This window comes from Mercurialis annua, linkage group LG5, assembly GCF_937616625.2.
Source record: "Mercurialis annua linkage group LG5, ddMerAnnu1.2, whole genome shotgun sequence".
Lineage (NCBI taxonomy): Eukaryota > Viridiplantae > Streptophyta > Magnoliopsida > Malpighiales > Euphorbiaceae > Mercurialis > Mercurialis annua.
Window position 1 is genome coordinate 45247093 of NC_065574.1, and position 16402 is coordinate 45263494.

Genomic DNA, 16402 nt, shown 5'->3' on the forward strand with positions numbered 1-16402 from the left:
ATGAAGGACTATTTTAAACTTTTTTTTAAATGAAAAGAGGTTAATTTAGTGCCTCGGGGTAGAGGTGAAACATAAACACATACGTCAGGGTATAAATGAACTTTTTTCTAGGTCAGGGTATAAACGAAAAAAAAGTTCAAGGTGGGTGGTTTTTAAGTAATTAAGCCAAAGATTAAGCAATCTCATAATGGCATTTTTATTTTATTTTTAATCTCCCTTAAAAAGATCGTACTATATAATACAGAAATGAAACAGCAATATGTTTTACAAGAATAGATTATACAAATATACAGTTGTGAAGTTTCAAAAGCGTTTTTGAAATCAGAAACATTGCAATGTCATCCAAGCATACTCATGCTGTAAATTGATTCCCCTTGTGCTTGCATAGTTACTCAACATTCTACCATCAAATTAACCAACAGGTCCCACAAAATTCCACTTTTACTTTGAAGAAGCACGGAAAATTGACATCAAGACCGTAGAAACCGTAATGGAAGGAATGAAGCATCAAGCGCTTGGTTTAACAAAAATGAACCAATAGAAGCTTAAATACAATAGCCTCCTTATAGTTTCTTTCTTTCTTTTTACTAAGTAAAACTCCTCATTACTATCTTATTATAGTCAAAGCAATCCATGGTAGGGATTACGACAGCAAAAGTCGATAAAATTCAATTTTCACGACAGCCCGCGGTATTTAAACAGCATGCAATGTTCTAAAAAGAAAGCAACAAGTAAAGGAGATAAAAATAATCTAGGAGAGGTACCTTGAGACAACGATATATTCTAAAACATCTCTGCATTCCCTCGCATTTAACTTAATGCAATTCGATCACAAGGGTGATCCAAGAAAAGAAAAGGTACAAATTGCTTTATCTTAATTCTTGGCCTTGGCAGAATTATTTTCCTTGATACTTGCACGGTTGTCCAGCTTGACAAAGCGTTTGAGATCCTCGAAGGGGAGAGTTTCAATATTTTTTCTTCGAAGTTCACTTAGCGGGGGATGTTTATCAAGTAGATGCCACAACCAATCAGGGTATTCAGAATCTGGCAGAACCTTAGGATCTGCTCCATCCTTGAGAATGTTGGCACCAACTACGGTGGTAGACTTAACTTCTTTGCTGAGTGTTTCCTTTTGCGCATCGGCTGCTGCTCCGCCTTTGCCCCCCTTTTTCGCTTTGCTAGTACTAGTAGCAAATGTTCGTTGGTCCACTATTCTAACTGCTTCTTTCGTAGATACAATAACTCTCAATGATTTGATGCAGCGCATTGCCATATCTCCTGCAACATTACCATTTCAAATTAGTTCAGAAATATTTAAGCATCTACTTCAATTCAACCAATAACATTAGTAAATATCTAGTATATTAAACAATAATGAAATGCATAAAATCACCATGTACTTGCCGGTGTCACGACCAAAAATTGAGGGCCGCGACCAACGCTAGATCGCCATATACTTGTTGAACCATTGAACTACCAAAATCATTTCATTCTGTTTCTACGACAAATTCACCAGTTGCCCTTAAAAATGGGCACGTTAAACATTATCGTCGACAATTTTCCAAGTGACTAGCAGAGTTGATCAAAGCAAAAACATGCTCCAAAGTTAAAACTATGTAATGCTAAACACAACAAAATAAGCTTACAATCTTTTATGTATAAATAGTAGTTAGGTTAGTTTCTGGTGTTGCATTAATTATAAAAAAAATGGCCAGTCTAAAACAATAGTTACTCATAAACAAGACTGAGCCTTTTCTTTGCTGCTCAAGCGATTTTTTGTTGTTTTAGCTAATTATATGAAACACAAGCGACGATTATAAAGCCCTCGCCTGACCACTAAATACAATGATTTCAAAGCATTTTATTCTTCGATAATGCTTATTATCACCTTATAATAACAAATTAAGGCATTATAGCAGTTAAAACATAACAACTGCTTACCTGAGAAAGAGCAGCGGCGGTGGTGGAGCAACCACGGCAGTGGAGCAGCGGCGGAGTAGTGGCAAGTAATCAGGGGCGGATCTATGTGAAGGCTAGGGTAGGCTCAGAGTCCGAGCTGCCGTCGAATATCGGAGAAGGCGTAGCGCGGTTGTTGCTAACTGGAAAAGAACAACGGACTGTCTCTTTAAACCTAAAACATAAAAGGAGGCCCAAGTTTGGCCTCTGATATACGGCCCATTGTTTCTTATTTCACCAAAAAATTGCTACCAAATTCTTAGGCTAGGGCTTAAGGCCTAAATATACAAAAACGGGATGCATTATCACCCGACCCAAGACCCACCCGATATCTATTCTTACTCATCAAGTCAGCTAATGGATCATCATAAACCCAGAGTCAGCCTTTCCTAAACCCTAAATTCATTTCCCCTCTTTCAATGGGCAGCAACCAAGCAGTTGTATCCTTCCTAACCAATGTTGCCCGCGCCGCTTTCGGTTTAGGCGCGGCAGCCACCGCCGTCAACGCCTCCATTTACACAGTCGATGGCGGCCAACGGGCAGTGCTCTTCGACAGGTTTCGCGGAGTTATCGACACTACAATCGGCGAAGGCACCCATTTCTTGATCCCATGGCTTCAAAAGCCTTTTATCTTCGATATCCGTACACGGCCTCACACTTTCTCCTCCGTTTCCGGTACTAAGGATCTTCAGATGGTTAATCTCACTCTCCGTCTTCTCTCCCGTCCCGATGTAAGTATGATTTTATATGTTTAATGTATTGATTATGTATAATTATGTGTTTCTTTTAGAAGATTTGATTTATAATGTTTGTTATTGTCCGAACAAGGTTACGCGGCTGTCGTATATATTCCAAAATCTTGGTCTGGAATATGATGAGAAGGTGCTGCCCTCGATTGGAAATGAGGTTTTGAAGTCTGTGGTTGCGCAGTTCAACGCCGATCAGCTACTCACAGAACGTCCCCATGTGTCGGCTCTTGTTCGTGAGTCTCTCATCAAGCGTGCCAAGGACTTCAACATTGTGCTCGATGATGTGGCGATCACTCATTTGTCTTATGGAGTGGAGTTCTCGAGGGCTGTTGAGCAGAAGCAGGTGGCGCAGCAGGAAGCCGAGAGGTCTAAATTTGTTGTCATGAAGGCTGATCAGGAGAGGAGGGCTGCGGTTATTAGAGCCGAAGGTGAGAGTGACGCTGCTCAGCTTATCTCCAATGCTACCTCAAAGGCGGGTATGGGGCTTATTGAGCTTAGGAGGATTGAGGCATCAAGGGAAGTTGCTGCTACTTTGGCAAGGTCGCCCAATGTTGCATACCTTCCCGGTGGAAACAACATGCTTCTCGCACTCAATCCAAGTCGTTGAATAGGTAATTTGTATTTCTTGTGTGGCTGCTTGAAGTTTCCTGAACAAGCTGTACATTCTATCAAATGCTTTAAATGTTTGCTGTTGCCACTTGAAGTGTGGTTTGAAAATGTTGGGAAAATAATTGCCAGTTGATGTTTGTGCTACAAATACACTTGAACTGGCAGATTATGTGATCTATTAACGTCGGCGAGCACATTATTTTTTTAGGACTCAATAATTACACAATCTTATGCTGGACTTCTGACAAAATTGAAAATAGTTATCTTTGTGCTGCACTATTTTAGTGACTGAAGTGGCAATTTGCTCCCTCAACTTGCAAGCGGTGTCAATTAGTACATATTTTAACTTTGTGGTTAATTTAGTCATAAACTTGTTTTTTTTTTTTATCAATTTGCCCGAGTTTAGCATATTAACTATTATCGGAGGTGAGCAACACTCACCGAATCAGGTGTGAAAATAGGGTAAATTGATAAAAAAAGAAGCAAAGTTTAGGATTAAATTGAGCATAAAAGTTCAAGTCTATGCTAATTGGCCATCACTTGCAAGTTAAGGGGGCAAATTGCCACTTGAGTCCAATTTTAGTCTTTGTTATATTATATCTTATTTTCACTGTTTTCTGTTTGCCATTTGGTTCCTTTGCTTTCTTAGATATCTTACTAGACTGTGATGGAGCTAAATTTTTGTTGCCTTTTGATCCGTTAACACTTCGATTAATAAAATAAGATATGATTGAGTCTTGTTACAGCTGCTAATTGTGAATAGGTTGATTGAGAGTCGCACGAGCCAATTGGCTCTGTAGCTTGAGTTAGAATCAAATTAGCAAGATACTTGCTAACATATATCAATCAAGAGTCAAATTAAAATTTACTAGCTTAGATGGTTGCAGAAGCCTAATAATTTCACTGGCTTGGATGATTAAAAAGGAGTCTAAAAATTTCACTAGCTTAGATTATATAAGCTTCAAAGTATGTTTTTGTGGGTTTTAATAGTCGACCTGGCTTCTTTTCTTGCAGGGTTACCATATTGTGAATTGCTGGAATAGCATTGGCTTCGTTGCTAAATTTTTCGACGTTACAAACATGTCTGGATCTCTCTAAGAATCAACAGTTTGGCATTTAGGAAGTTGTTGATGTTTATGTTGAAAGGCAATAATTCGATCTTTGTTTTTATGTTAGAACTATGTATCGATCATGCCCTCCGACAATTGATTTCAACAGCTGTGGTAGATATGCTAAATGAATGTTGCTCTTCATCTTAAGACCATTTTGTAGTCCAAAATACTTTGTTTTGCCTGGTGCAATAATATGTCCATTGACGTTATGTGAATATTGTCTGAATTTCATTTGAACTTTCTTTCAGATGCAATTTATGTATAAACATTATAGGCCCTTGTGATGATAGGGGTGCACAATAACCAAATAAAACTTAATTGAGGTTTGAAGTTTTTTAAAAATTGATTTTTCAATTCGGTTCAGTTTAATAAATAAATAAATTTAATATCATGATCTGTTTAATTTGATTTAAACCGAGCGCACACTTCAGTGATGAATTCATGAGATTCTGCTTGCAGAAGGATGTTGGATGGAATTATTATGAGCATGTCATGCATTAGGGAGAAATGTATATAATGTCTATCTAATAGATTACGTTTGCCTGTGATTTGTTGAAATGGATTCATCTGCACTATAATTTATGATGGCTAATACACTAAAAGGACAAGGGGCCATTTCAATCAAACCACATGAAATATAGATCAAGACTCAACAATATGTTTCTCATAGCTTATTCTCCTACAACTCTTCTTGATTCATCATAAACTGCATCCTAAGCTACAAAAAAGGCTGTCCTCATCATGTGATTTGTCGCAACTACCGGCTTCTTCGTCATACTTCATTGCACAGAGGCTATGTGGCGAATCAAGTCGATCACACGCGTGCTGCAGGATGAAAAGAATTCACATTTAGTATCTCAAGTAAAACAGATTTTGTATCATTTAAAATACTTCTTTCCCTGACTTCAAGAAAACCCACAACATCCATGGACATGAGAATTACCTGTACCCCCATTCGTTGTCGTACCAAGATACGAGTTTCACAAAGTTATCATTCAGTGCGATTCCAGCTTTAGCATCGAAAATGCTTGACCTGCAAAACACAGCCATTGACATGTCAGCAGAACCAAATCAAGAGACAGTATTCTTAATGTCTGACTTCATGTAATGTTCAAAATAGGCAAGAATCATCTCATGAAATCAGAAATATTTCTAAAGACATCATTTCTCACCGGTTATCACCCAGAAAATCGCTCGAGACAACATCATCTTCGGTGTATCCAAGGATTCCTTTCAGCTTTCCCTCAGATTCAGCCCTGTGTTACAAAAAAGATGAAATGCTAAGGTGTAATAGTAATAAGAACATTAGTCCTTGAGTTATATACACAAACGAATTGCAAGAGGAAACACAGCATGACTAATAGTTTCAGTGACACAACTCTAACCATGATTGCAGGAGTTGGAAACTTACCACAACTGAAATATTAAAAGAAAATTATGAAAGTTTTCTAACAGCAACAGTCAATGCTTATGATACAGAGGAATTAGGGACAAACTGCCCCAGAGAAGAAAATAGGAAAAATATTTTCAAGAGATAAATAGGTTTTTCCAATCCTTACTTGATAGCTGCTTTGATATCTTCATAAGTAGCCTTCTTCTCAATTCTCACCGTGAGATCAACCACTGAGACGTCAACTGTGGGAACACGGAAAGCCATTCCGGTCAGCTTCCCATTCAGGGCAGGTAGTACTTTCCCTACAGCCTGCACAATTACAATAAGGACACTCATAAAAACACTTGAATCCACATTTACAGAAAGAAAGAAGAAGATAAAACATTAATCCAAGAAGAAGAAAAATGAAGGAATCACGAGTATGACACGATCCGTCATTTACTACCTTAGCAGCTCCGGTACTGCTAGGAATGATATTAAACGAAGCAGCCCTGCCACCTCTCCAGTCTTTCATTGACGGACCATCAACGGTCTTCTGTGTAGCTGAGTAGCATAAAAGTATAAGTAAACCCAAGATAAATTACATATTGCAGCTCCATTGAATATAATCAAAACAAATCCCACCAGTAATGGAGTGGACAGTAGTCATAAGACCCTCAACGATACCAAACTTGTCATTGATAACCTGCATAATAACGGCATTGATGGTTAATTTTGCATACAATACAAAACTCAGATATTTGTCGACAGAAAATAATGCGAAACGTACCTTGGCTAATGGAGCAAGACAGTTAGTAGTGCAGCTAGCATTGGAGACAATGTTAATGTCAGACTTGTATTCATTCTCATTGACACCCATAACAAACATGGGAGCATCTTTGCTCGGTGCAGAGATAATTACCTTCTTTGCACCACCCTGTGATCAAATAGTAAAAACCAAGCATGTGAATAATCAACATGTAAGTCAAAAATACAATAAAACTTCACTGGAAATTACAAAGATTGCAAGATTGTTGTTTGTTGATTAGCTTATTATTTAAGAAAATGAGATCACAATTGGAATTGGAAGAAAGAAAGAACCTTCAAGTGAGCAGCAGCTTTGTCCTTATCAGTAAAAACACCAGTGGACTCAACCACATAGTCAGCACCAGCCTGCCCCCATGGAATCTCTTCAGGGTTTCTACAAACCCAAGATTATGATCCATAATTAGATTAATTACATTCTAACACAGTACATAATCAAAGTTAATAAGTTAAAACGGATGAATATTTAAATACCTGAAGCCAAAAACAGTTACAGGTTTGTCACCAAAGAGAAGAGTTTTATCATCCTTCACTTTAATCTCATGATGCTTCCATTGTCCATGCACGGTATCATATTTGAACATATACGTCTACACATACATAAAATATAATAAACTACTGATAAACCAGAATAATAATAGTCCGTTAAATTAGAGTTAGAATATATAACTGAGAGGTAGAGACAATGAAACAAACCATGTAATCAGTGGAGATAAAAGGATCATTAACCGCGACAAGTTCAACGTCGTCTCTCTGCAATGCAACTCTAGCAACCAAACGTCCGATCCTTCCAAATCCTTCAAATTACAGATAATTCATCAAAGACAGCATGCAATGAGATTTTACGAATGAATGAATCTTAAAATAAACGCGAAATATTACCGTTGATACCGATCTTAACCTTGGCCATTACTACTGTACTGTTATGTAGATAATGTAATGAACAATATAAGGGGAAAGGTGATAGTATGTGAGTAGTAATTGTGAGAGTTTTATATATAAGAAAGTGTTGGGAGTGAGGACGTGATTAATGGAGGATGATCTGTGGCCGTTGAAGTGGAGAATTGGAGGTGTCATTTGATCCTTTGTTTGTTGATCGTCGGTTATAGAATAGGTAAAACTAAGACCTCATTTTAATTTACTGTATAATTTGCAACTTTATGCATCTGTGCGTCAATTGTTTCAGCTGGGAGAGCTGATTGGTGGAACCAGAGTTTAAAAACGGCCATGTGGCTACTTCAATTACAGTTCAACTAGTTAAATTAATAACAAATATACACAAAATATATTTAAAATTTTGAACATATATAAAATTCTCAATTAACACATAGATTGAAGAACTGATACATAAATCACACGCTAATTAATAAATAAAAAACAGAACGACTTAAAAGTTTAATATATTTCAGTTTTTTGTTTTAAAAATATTGAGCATTATATCCATTTTTTTTTTCCAAATCCATTTTCCGACCGGACCAGTTAAACCAGCAGTCTTCAGTTATTAAAACATCAAATCGAAGCCAAAGAGAGGAATTAATATAAGAGGCTATTAAGTAGAGCTATCGACTTGACTTGCAAGTATAACCAAATCCGAATCGACATGTCGATATTGTGCAATTCTCCTTTCCCAATGCAGTAAAAAATAACCTGAGACTCATCCTATAGTAAAAGAACAGATAAAAAGAGGCATTGAGATATAGTTGAATGATTCACTTCATTTTTCTGAATTGATGATTGTGGCAATGATCAATCAGTCAAATGATCTGGGTTTTGCTTATGTAATGCACAACCATGTTTCAGCGTGAGTTATGCAACCAAGTTCAATAACAAAACACAAAAAGTTGCCAAACAAAACCCGAATAAAAGAGACAGATACCAAAAAGGCACTAACTGATTCTGAGAACTAAGAATAGCAAATCTGAAGATCCAAAAGAGGCACTGATAATGTTTTAATGTTTTTACTGATCTGCTAAAGTCCACTTGTTTTCCGCGAGTAACTTTTCTATAATAGTTTTAAGTGCAGGAGCACTTACTCCACACTTCTGATCACCAAAACAGGACCTCCCTTCTTCAGCTGCCTTGCAGAGTTGTGGATCAAGTGGCACCTTTCCGAGAAAAGGCACACCCATGTCTCTGCACATTTGTGTTGCACCACCGCCACTGCTATCAAATATTTCGCTACAAGCTATTAACCCAGCCATCTCTGGAGCTTTATCTATCATATATTCCAAAACTTTCTCTGTTACATCTTCTTGTTCGCCACTTTCAGTCAACTTCATAAACTTAAAATCTGTCAGTGGTTGACGAAAGCCACTCATGTTCTCAACAACCCCGAGAACATTTACTCCAACTTTCTTACAGAAACTAACTTCCTTGCGCACATCAATAAGAGAGACTTGTTGTGGTGTAGTGACAATAATTGCACCGTCAATTCCTGTAGTCTGAAGGAATTGAACGATTGAGATATGCTCATCTGACGTCCCAGGTGGGGCATCGACCACTAGAAAATCAAGCTCTCCCCAGTACACATCCTTTAGAAATTGCTTGATTATCCCATTCTTGCGAGGTCCCCTCCATATAACAGCATCATCGGGATTGGGGAGCATAAATCCAATGGACATGACCCCAAGGTTTGACTCGACGTACACTGGAGACCAACCAAGGTTACTCTGATGAATGTCTTGACCTTCAAGGCCAAGCATCTTAGGAATGCTTGGTCCACAGATATCAATGTCCAAGAGACCAACTTGGAAATCCATAGCTGCTAGTGCAAACGCGAGTTGGGCAGAAAATGTGCTTTTGCCAACTCCGCCTTTCCCTGATAAAACCAGGATCTTATGCTTCACTGTAGCCATTCTTTCTGCAATTGCTACCAAGTCTGCAGAGTCCAATGTACAAAAATTAAAGTAAGCAGCTTATTTTGAGTTGAAATATAGTAAAAGTTCAAAATAGGTCTAGTCAATATGAGATACAAATATTTCCATTTTCCAAATAAATAGTCGTACATAACATATCCTATCAAAAAATGAGAAAAGAACACACAACAATTATAGTGGTGCAGAGGCTCTACTTGGTGTTTAAGCAGGTTCAAACTGAACTTAAGATCCACTCGGAAAGGCATTCTGCTTCCCACTACGAGATAAGCAATAGATCATCCAAAATCAAGTATCTATTTCACTTGACAAAGGGCCAAACTAGTCTTCCTAAGAAGTTAAATATTTAATTGCGTCGTCTGTCTGTATTTATCCCTCAATCTTTCACATCAGCTCGCAGCTATTTAGTTTTTTAACATTTAAATCAGCCTCCCACTTTCCTCTCTTGTTACAAAATCTCTCATACCCAGAGTCACTTTAATAACCCCCAATTTCAGCAATCACCATATTTTACCAATTATCATAGTCTCCTTGCATTTAACTCAAGTTACTAGCGGTAATTGTTAAGCTTATCCGGCTAGAAATAATTCCACCAAAATGTTTCCAGTTCTCTCTCTCCCTCTAACTGTGTTGTAGCACATAATATAGGCTTATAAAACGGTGAAACTTCTTTACCATAACAAGATAATCAAGAGACAATTTTTCGAGTTCCTAAACTCGTCTAAAATATTAGACAAACAACCTAAGCTAATATTTTTTATAAAAAAAAATCAGCAACATCATCTTGTAAAACACAAAAACAGAAACACATTAAGGCCATAAATTCATGAAATGAAACAGTATGCAATAAAACAGCTATCCCATAAGAACGGAATAGCTATTCTTTACTTTTTACATAAATTCCGTAAACCATTTTCTATACGGAATAACTATTCTATTCCAAACCTATTATTTCATGAACCAAAGTCTAAGAATTGAAAAATGAAAATGAATTAATTACCGGGGTCGGGGCCTTTAGGGGCAGAGGCGCAAATTTCTTGATTAGGGCAGCCTTGGCAAGCATCTGATTTACCGGCTGCTTCTGATTGAGTTCCTGGGCAATCTGTTACCCAACCAATTCAACAATAATTATTAATTTCATAAACAAAAATCAGCAGAATAATATAAAAAAAATAAAGATAATACCTTCATTAGCGTTTTCAGGAATTTCTCCGTTCTCCATAGCTTTTTGTTATGCTCTTTTGCTTCCTCAAAGAAAAAACTTGAAAATTAAGTACTAGGTTCTTGTCTGGCGGTGGCGTTTCTAGAAAGAGAAAACACAAAAATAATTTAAGAAAACCCCTCAAGTTTTATTTGGAGGATTATTTATACCCTTTAATTTATTTATTTATCACATCAGCTTTCCATATTTTTAAAAGGGAAAAGGGTCATTTATGCCCCTAACGTTTGCTTCAAGGATCAAACAAGCCCTTAACGTTTAAAAAAATTCAAATATGCCCCCAACGTTTTAAAAAGTGAACAACCAGGCTCCCATTTTGACTTATAAATGAAACATTGGGGGCCTGATTGTCAAAATTGGAGGGCCTGATTGTTCATTTTTCAAGACGTTGGAGGCATATTTAAACTTTTCCGGACGTTGAGGGCTTGCTTGATCCTGGAGGCAAATTTTAAGGACATAAATGACCCTTTTCCCTTTTTAAAATGGTGCAAAATAATCCCAACTCTAGACACCTATTCTATTCAAACATTGAATTGCTTGTCTAAATGACTATCACTTCACAAATATTTGAGCACATTATTGTAAGATCTTTATACATGTCATAATTTACACTTTCATACCTCTTATTTAAAAATCAAATGATTTTGATATTTAACTTTTGATTCCGTCAATAATAACACTCTTATATTCACTACTAGAAAACAGCGTTTTAGCGACGGATTTTAGTGACGGATCTAAAATCCGTCGCTATTTTGTCGATTAGCGACGGATCTAAAATCCGTCGCTAAACACCACATTAAATTGGCGGGAATGATCCCGCCAACTTTAGCGACGGATTTTCCGTCGCTAATGTTGGCGGGAGTAGTCCCGCCAATTGTTTTGATAAAATTTAGCGACGGATTTTAAAATCCGTCGCTAATTACTTGGCGGGAATACTCCCGCCTTTTATTTTTCGCAATTAGCGACGGATTTTAAAATCCGTCGCTAAATTATGCCTTTTGCGACGGAATTTAGTGACGGATTTCAAATCCGTCGCTAATTTTCAATGTCAAAAAAAATTAAAAGGCATCTAATATTATTTAGGATAGTATTTAATAAAAAATAATTATTAATTTTTTAATTAAATTTATATTATTATAATATAACGTTTTTATTAATAAAATAATAATTAAATATTATTTATGAAATAAAAATTATATATTATTTATTTATTTAAAGTATATAAATATTTTAATAAAATTATTAATTATAAAAAAATTATCTTAGAATGCGGGTTTAAATTATGAAAACAAATATTTGTTGTTTTTAGTTAACATTTAAGTATAATATACATAAATATATAACATGAATATGAGCTGGTTAAGATGGAGTTGTGCGCGGGAGAACTACAAGGTTAAAGAGTCTTGAGTGGGAGCAATGGAAGGATGAGTGACCTACTGGGAAGTTAGCGAAAATTGACAGGTGGATGCGGGTGGTTGATTTAACTCGGGTGGGTGAGTGACGGAGGGCGCGGATGAGGGATTGATTAAATAAAAATTGATTTTACGATGTAATTTTTAAATTTTTAAATTTTTTTAAAATTAGTGACGGATTTAAATCCGTCGCTAAATCCGTCGCTAATTAGCGACGGATTTAAAATTCCGTCGCTAAAACGGAGACCAAAATCCGTCGTAAATTTTTTTTTCCCGTCGTTATCAAACGTTGCGACCAAAAAAGTTGCGACGGACTATTTCCGTCGCAAATCCGTCGCTAAACGTGTTTAGCGACGGATTTTGGTCATTTAGCGACGGAAAAATCCGTCGCTAAATGACTGTTTTCTAGTAGTGATTAATCCTTTTCGCTAAAATAAAAAGTCAAAGAAAAAAATGTAGTCAACGCTTAAATAAAATATTTAATAACTAAAATGCCTTTAAACTATATTAAAATGAACAAAGGATCATTTTACCCCCTCAACTTGGCACAAAGTATCAAAAATGTCCAAATTAGCGAAACCGAATCACTTTTACCCTAAACTTGTCAAAACCGGTACAAATACACCCCTATGCTGACATGACACCTTAATTGGAGAGTGGGTTTCTAATTATTCATAATTTACTTTAATTAATCATATTTTACCATTAATTAATCATAATTAAATCTTAATTAATTTTAGGGGCCTCTTTTAACTTTTTACATAAAAAATAAAAAATAAAAAGATTTCCGGCGAGAATCCTCGCCGGAGAAGATGACAGATCGCAAAACACGATCTGTTCTTCAAGAGAACAGATCGCGTTTTGCGATCTGTTCTTGTTCTGAGAACAGATCGTGTTTTGCGATCTGTTCTTGTTCTGAACAGGAACAGATCGCAAGACGCGATCTGTTCTCTTGAAGAACAGATCGTATGTTCTGTTCTCAGAACAAGAACAAACTCAGGTCACCTGGGTTTGTTCTTGACCCGCGGGTCTGTTCTTGAGGAAGAACAGACCTGCGGGTAAAAAAAATTAATTTTTTTTTAAAAAGTTAAAAAAATTAGGATTAATTTGTTATATATGTAAATATAAGTGTTAATTTGTTATACATGCACAATTCAGGGGTTAATTTGCTATTTTAAATATTTAATTAGAGGGATTAAATTGTTCTTTTATTATTATTAGGTATTAATTTAAAATGTTTTAGAAAAATTAGGACTACTTTAAACCTTTTACTATCAAAAACCACCTTCCTAAAATGAAACCACTCTTAAAACCGGAGAGTGTGCCTCACTCTCTTAGGTGAGAGTGGGGAGGGGGGTTTTTGTACCAAATTTGACAAGTTCGGGGTAAAAGTGATCATGTTTTGCTAATTTGGACGATTTTGATACTTTGTGCCAAGTTGAGGGGCTAAAGTGATCATTTGTTCATATTAAAATTCAAATGAAAATCATGACTTATTAGAACTTTTACCATCTTGTTCTTCTTCTCCCGCGCCCTTTTTGGTTCAGGCGACAACCACCACAACGCCATCGCCCTGCCGACAACCACCGTTCGCCACGTCTGAGACGAACCCAAACGAGTCTTGTTTCGCTTTTCCGGTCACCAGAGATTTTGTTTTTATTCTTTTTTTTTCACAAAACGACATCATTTTACATATGGGGTATGTTGTCTTTTCATTCATATTTCACGGTAAAATTGTAAAAATCTAACAAAATGGTCTAATAGTTTATATAATTAACAGTGAGGTACCAAATCATTTGATTTTCAAATAAGAGGTATTAAAATGTGAATTACATCATATGTGGGGCACATACAATAATTTTCTCAAAGATATATCGTATACACCTCTTTTTTGGATAATAGAAAAGCGACTAGAAACTGAAGCGTCTGATGATACTTTTTATATACTACAAGAAATTTCAGGTGCCGACTCCATTTATTTTTAAAACCTAATAATTACAACTATATTTATTTTTAGGCTTATCCCATTAAAAAAGCCCTCTATCTTTTAATCCCAATTCGTCTGCACCCTCACGTTGAAAAACCACCAAATATGTTCAAATTACGACCTTTCACTTTTAATTACACCCTCAAATATTAAAATTCACACCTTTTGGTTTCAAGTACACCCTTAACCATGAAATTAACATTTTTCTAATACTTTAAATTTTAATAAATATTATAAATGGTCCTCATAGTTATAATTAAAATAAAAATACCATCTTACTTAAATTTTCAAAAATTAATAATATTATTTTTAAAAAATTAAAAATCTGAGACGAACCCATCAGGATTGATGGGTTCATCTCGAGGAAGACGAGGTTGTCTTCCTCGAACAGGTCGTCTTCCAGGGAGGGAAGACGAGCAGGTTGTCTTCCTCAGAGGTGAGGAAGACTATTTGTCTTCCTCAGATCTGGTTTTGTCTCGAGGAAGACGAGCCGGGTTTTAATTTTAAATTTAAAAAATTTTAAAAATAGTTTGTAGTTAGACTAATTATTTATTTTTTAAAAAATTTTATTAAATATAAATTTTTTTAGCGGGTCGGATAGTAGCAACAAAATCATTTAAATATCAGAATCTCATTAATTAATGTAGAGTAGAGGTCGTATGATTGTGGATATAAATTTTTATAAAATAAATATATTTATTTATATTAAATAAAAAAATATTGTTAAGTTTTATAATTTTTGAAAGAATAGTTTTATTTTGATTTAAATACAACATTAAGTCCTATTTAGAATATATGTTAAAATTAAAGTATTAATTTGCACATTTTTTAAGTGAAAAGAGGTCAATTTGATATTTGAGGGTGCAATTGAAAGTGAAAGGTCGTAATTTGGATATATATGGTGATTTTACAACGTAAGAGTGCAAACGAATTGGGGCTAAAAGGTGATTTTTTTTAAGTGGATAAGCCTTATTTTTAACACCATGGGACAATTATATTCTTTGACTCTGCATTTTTCATGACTAAATTGATTTAAGTAATAGAAAATATAATTATTATACAAATACATATATCAAGTTAATTTTTGCAAATAAATATAAAAATTAGAAAAATATATATTTAAAATTGAATTTGGTTTAATTTTAAAAGAAAAAGAATAATTTTATTGAAGATTTTAATTTGATTTTAAAGATAAAATTGAGAGATATTGAGTTTTAAAAATTTGAGAAATTAGGTAAGAGATTGAAAAACAAAAGAGAATTAAGTTAATTAAAAAATCCGGAAAAAAGTTGTATTTTTTAGTTTTTTTTTTGAAAATCATCAATCTCATTAAAATAAATCCGAAGGAATTACAGTCTTAAGAAACACAAGAAAGTTCGAGAACCACTCCTGATGACCTAACATGAATTAAAGTGTGCACAACTTGATCGCAGATCGCTTTACAAATAAAAAAGATAAATTATTAAATTGGTGCGCAGCTTGATTAGCTGTATTTTTAAGTTGATAATTTGATAGAGAAAAAGATACTAATTTGTTAGAGAATAATAGAGGAGGCCATGACGGACAATTAATTTTGGAACAGTCCCATACCTCCGACTCCGAATTTTGGACGACAACCCGGGCTTAAGCCCACCCGTGCTGCCATCGGAAAATCGGAGGTCGGGGGTCTTATGTTGGGACTTTCTCTTAATTCCTATGTCGGGCAATACTCAAAGCAAAAGACTATCAGTTCTTCTCTTGATCTGTTCTCTGTCGTAATGCAAGAATGAGGGGTTCGTGTGAAATTCAACTGATGTGATTATGACATAGAGAAAAGATCAAAGACTATACTTTATGCAGAAATTAAAGGTGATGATATGAGTAGGTTGATGTGATTTTCTAGTAGACAGCTATATTCAATGACTATGTAATAGCAACATTGATGCACTCTATCTTTATTAAAATTAGCCCATCAATTGTTGTATTTTTTCTATAAGATGGTTTCATCTGTAGATTAGAAAACGACTATAAAAATCTCAGATCTAGCCATAAAACAGGCTAGAAAATTACAACGAAACATGCCATTTGACAACTAAATGTGTCAGTCAATTAAACATCGTAAATCTTGATACAAAAATAAATCTAGCTAAATGATATAAAATTTACAACTCTAAATTACAACAAGAACTCCTTAAATCTACAAAGATCGTCTGGAGTAAGCATCAAGCTACAAAAATAAAATTATAAACTAATCATACAAACAGGAGCACAAGAAAATCTAAATTTTACCGGTACCACTTGTTCTGATC

At 35.3% G+C, this 16402-nt stretch overlaps 4 protein-coding genes across 6 annotated transcripts; 1 reads left to right on the plus strand and 3 right to left on the minus strand.

The window, feature by feature from the left end:
• Positions 1–658: 658 nt before the first annotated feature.
• Positions 659–2116, minus strand: LOC126681021 (54S ribosomal protein L37, mitochondrial). 3 transcript variants are annotated; one of them, XM_050376386.2, is made up of 3 exons: positions 1942–2116; positions 1394–1521; positions 659–1278 (listed from the first exon to the last, which is right to left on the minus strand). In XM_050376386.2, the coding sequence occupies exon 3, from the start codon at positions 1271–1273 to the stop codon at positions 875–877; it is 399 nt and encodes a 132-aa protein (XP_050232343.1). In that variant the 5' UTR covers positions 1274–1278; positions 1394–1521; positions 1942–2116; the 3' UTR covers positions 659–874. The 3 variants fall into 3 exon arrangements, with proteins under 3 accessions (XP_050232343.1, XP_050232342.1, XP_050232340.1); XM_050376385.2 differs by having other exon boundaries at positions 1394–1569; XM_050376383.2 differs by lacking the exon at positions 1394–1521 and having other exon boundaries at positions 1942–2115.
• Positions 2117–2317: 201 nt separating this feature from the next.
• On the plus strand, positions 2318–4641 carry LOC126681020 (prohibitin-3, mitochondrial). Its single transcript, XM_050376382.2, has 3 exons — positions 2318–2687; positions 2785–3316; positions 4329–4641. Exons 1-2 carry the CDS (start codon positions 2376–2378, stop codon positions 3310–3312), a joined length of 840 nt encoding a protein of 279 aa, XP_050232339.1. The 5' UTR covers positions 2318–2375; the 3' UTR covers positions 3313–3316; positions 4329–4641.
• Positions 4642–4936: 295 nt separating this feature from the next.
• Positions 4937–7932, minus strand: LOC126682188 (glyceraldehyde-3-phosphate dehydrogenase, cytosolic). Its single transcript, XM_050377780.2, has 11 exons — positions 7506–7932; positions 7320–7420; positions 7098–7213; positions 6900–6999; positions 6589–6735; positions 6444–6504; positions 6265–6362; positions 5986–6128; positions 5599–5682; positions 5370–5459; positions 4937–5251 (listed from the first exon to the last, which is right to left on the minus strand). The coding sequence occupies exons 1-11, from the start codon at positions 7531–7533 to the stop codon at positions 5206–5208; spliced, it is 1014 nt and encodes a 337-aa protein (XP_050233737.1). The 5' UTR covers positions 7534–7932; the 3' UTR covers positions 4937–5205.
• Positions 7933–8320: 388 nt separating this feature from the next.
• LOC126682187 (cytosolic Fe-S cluster assembly factor NBP35) lies at positions 8321–10792 on the minus strand. Its single transcript, XM_050377779.2, has 3 exons — positions 10682–10792; positions 10497–10598; positions 8321–9501 (listed from the first exon to the last, which is right to left on the minus strand). Exons 1-3 carry the CDS (start codon positions 10716–10718, stop codon positions 8582–8584), a joined length of 1059 nt encoding a protein of 352 aa, XP_050233736.1. The 5' UTR covers positions 10719–10792; the 3' UTR covers positions 8321–8581.
• Between the last annotated feature and the right edge of the window lie 5610 nt (positions 10793–16402).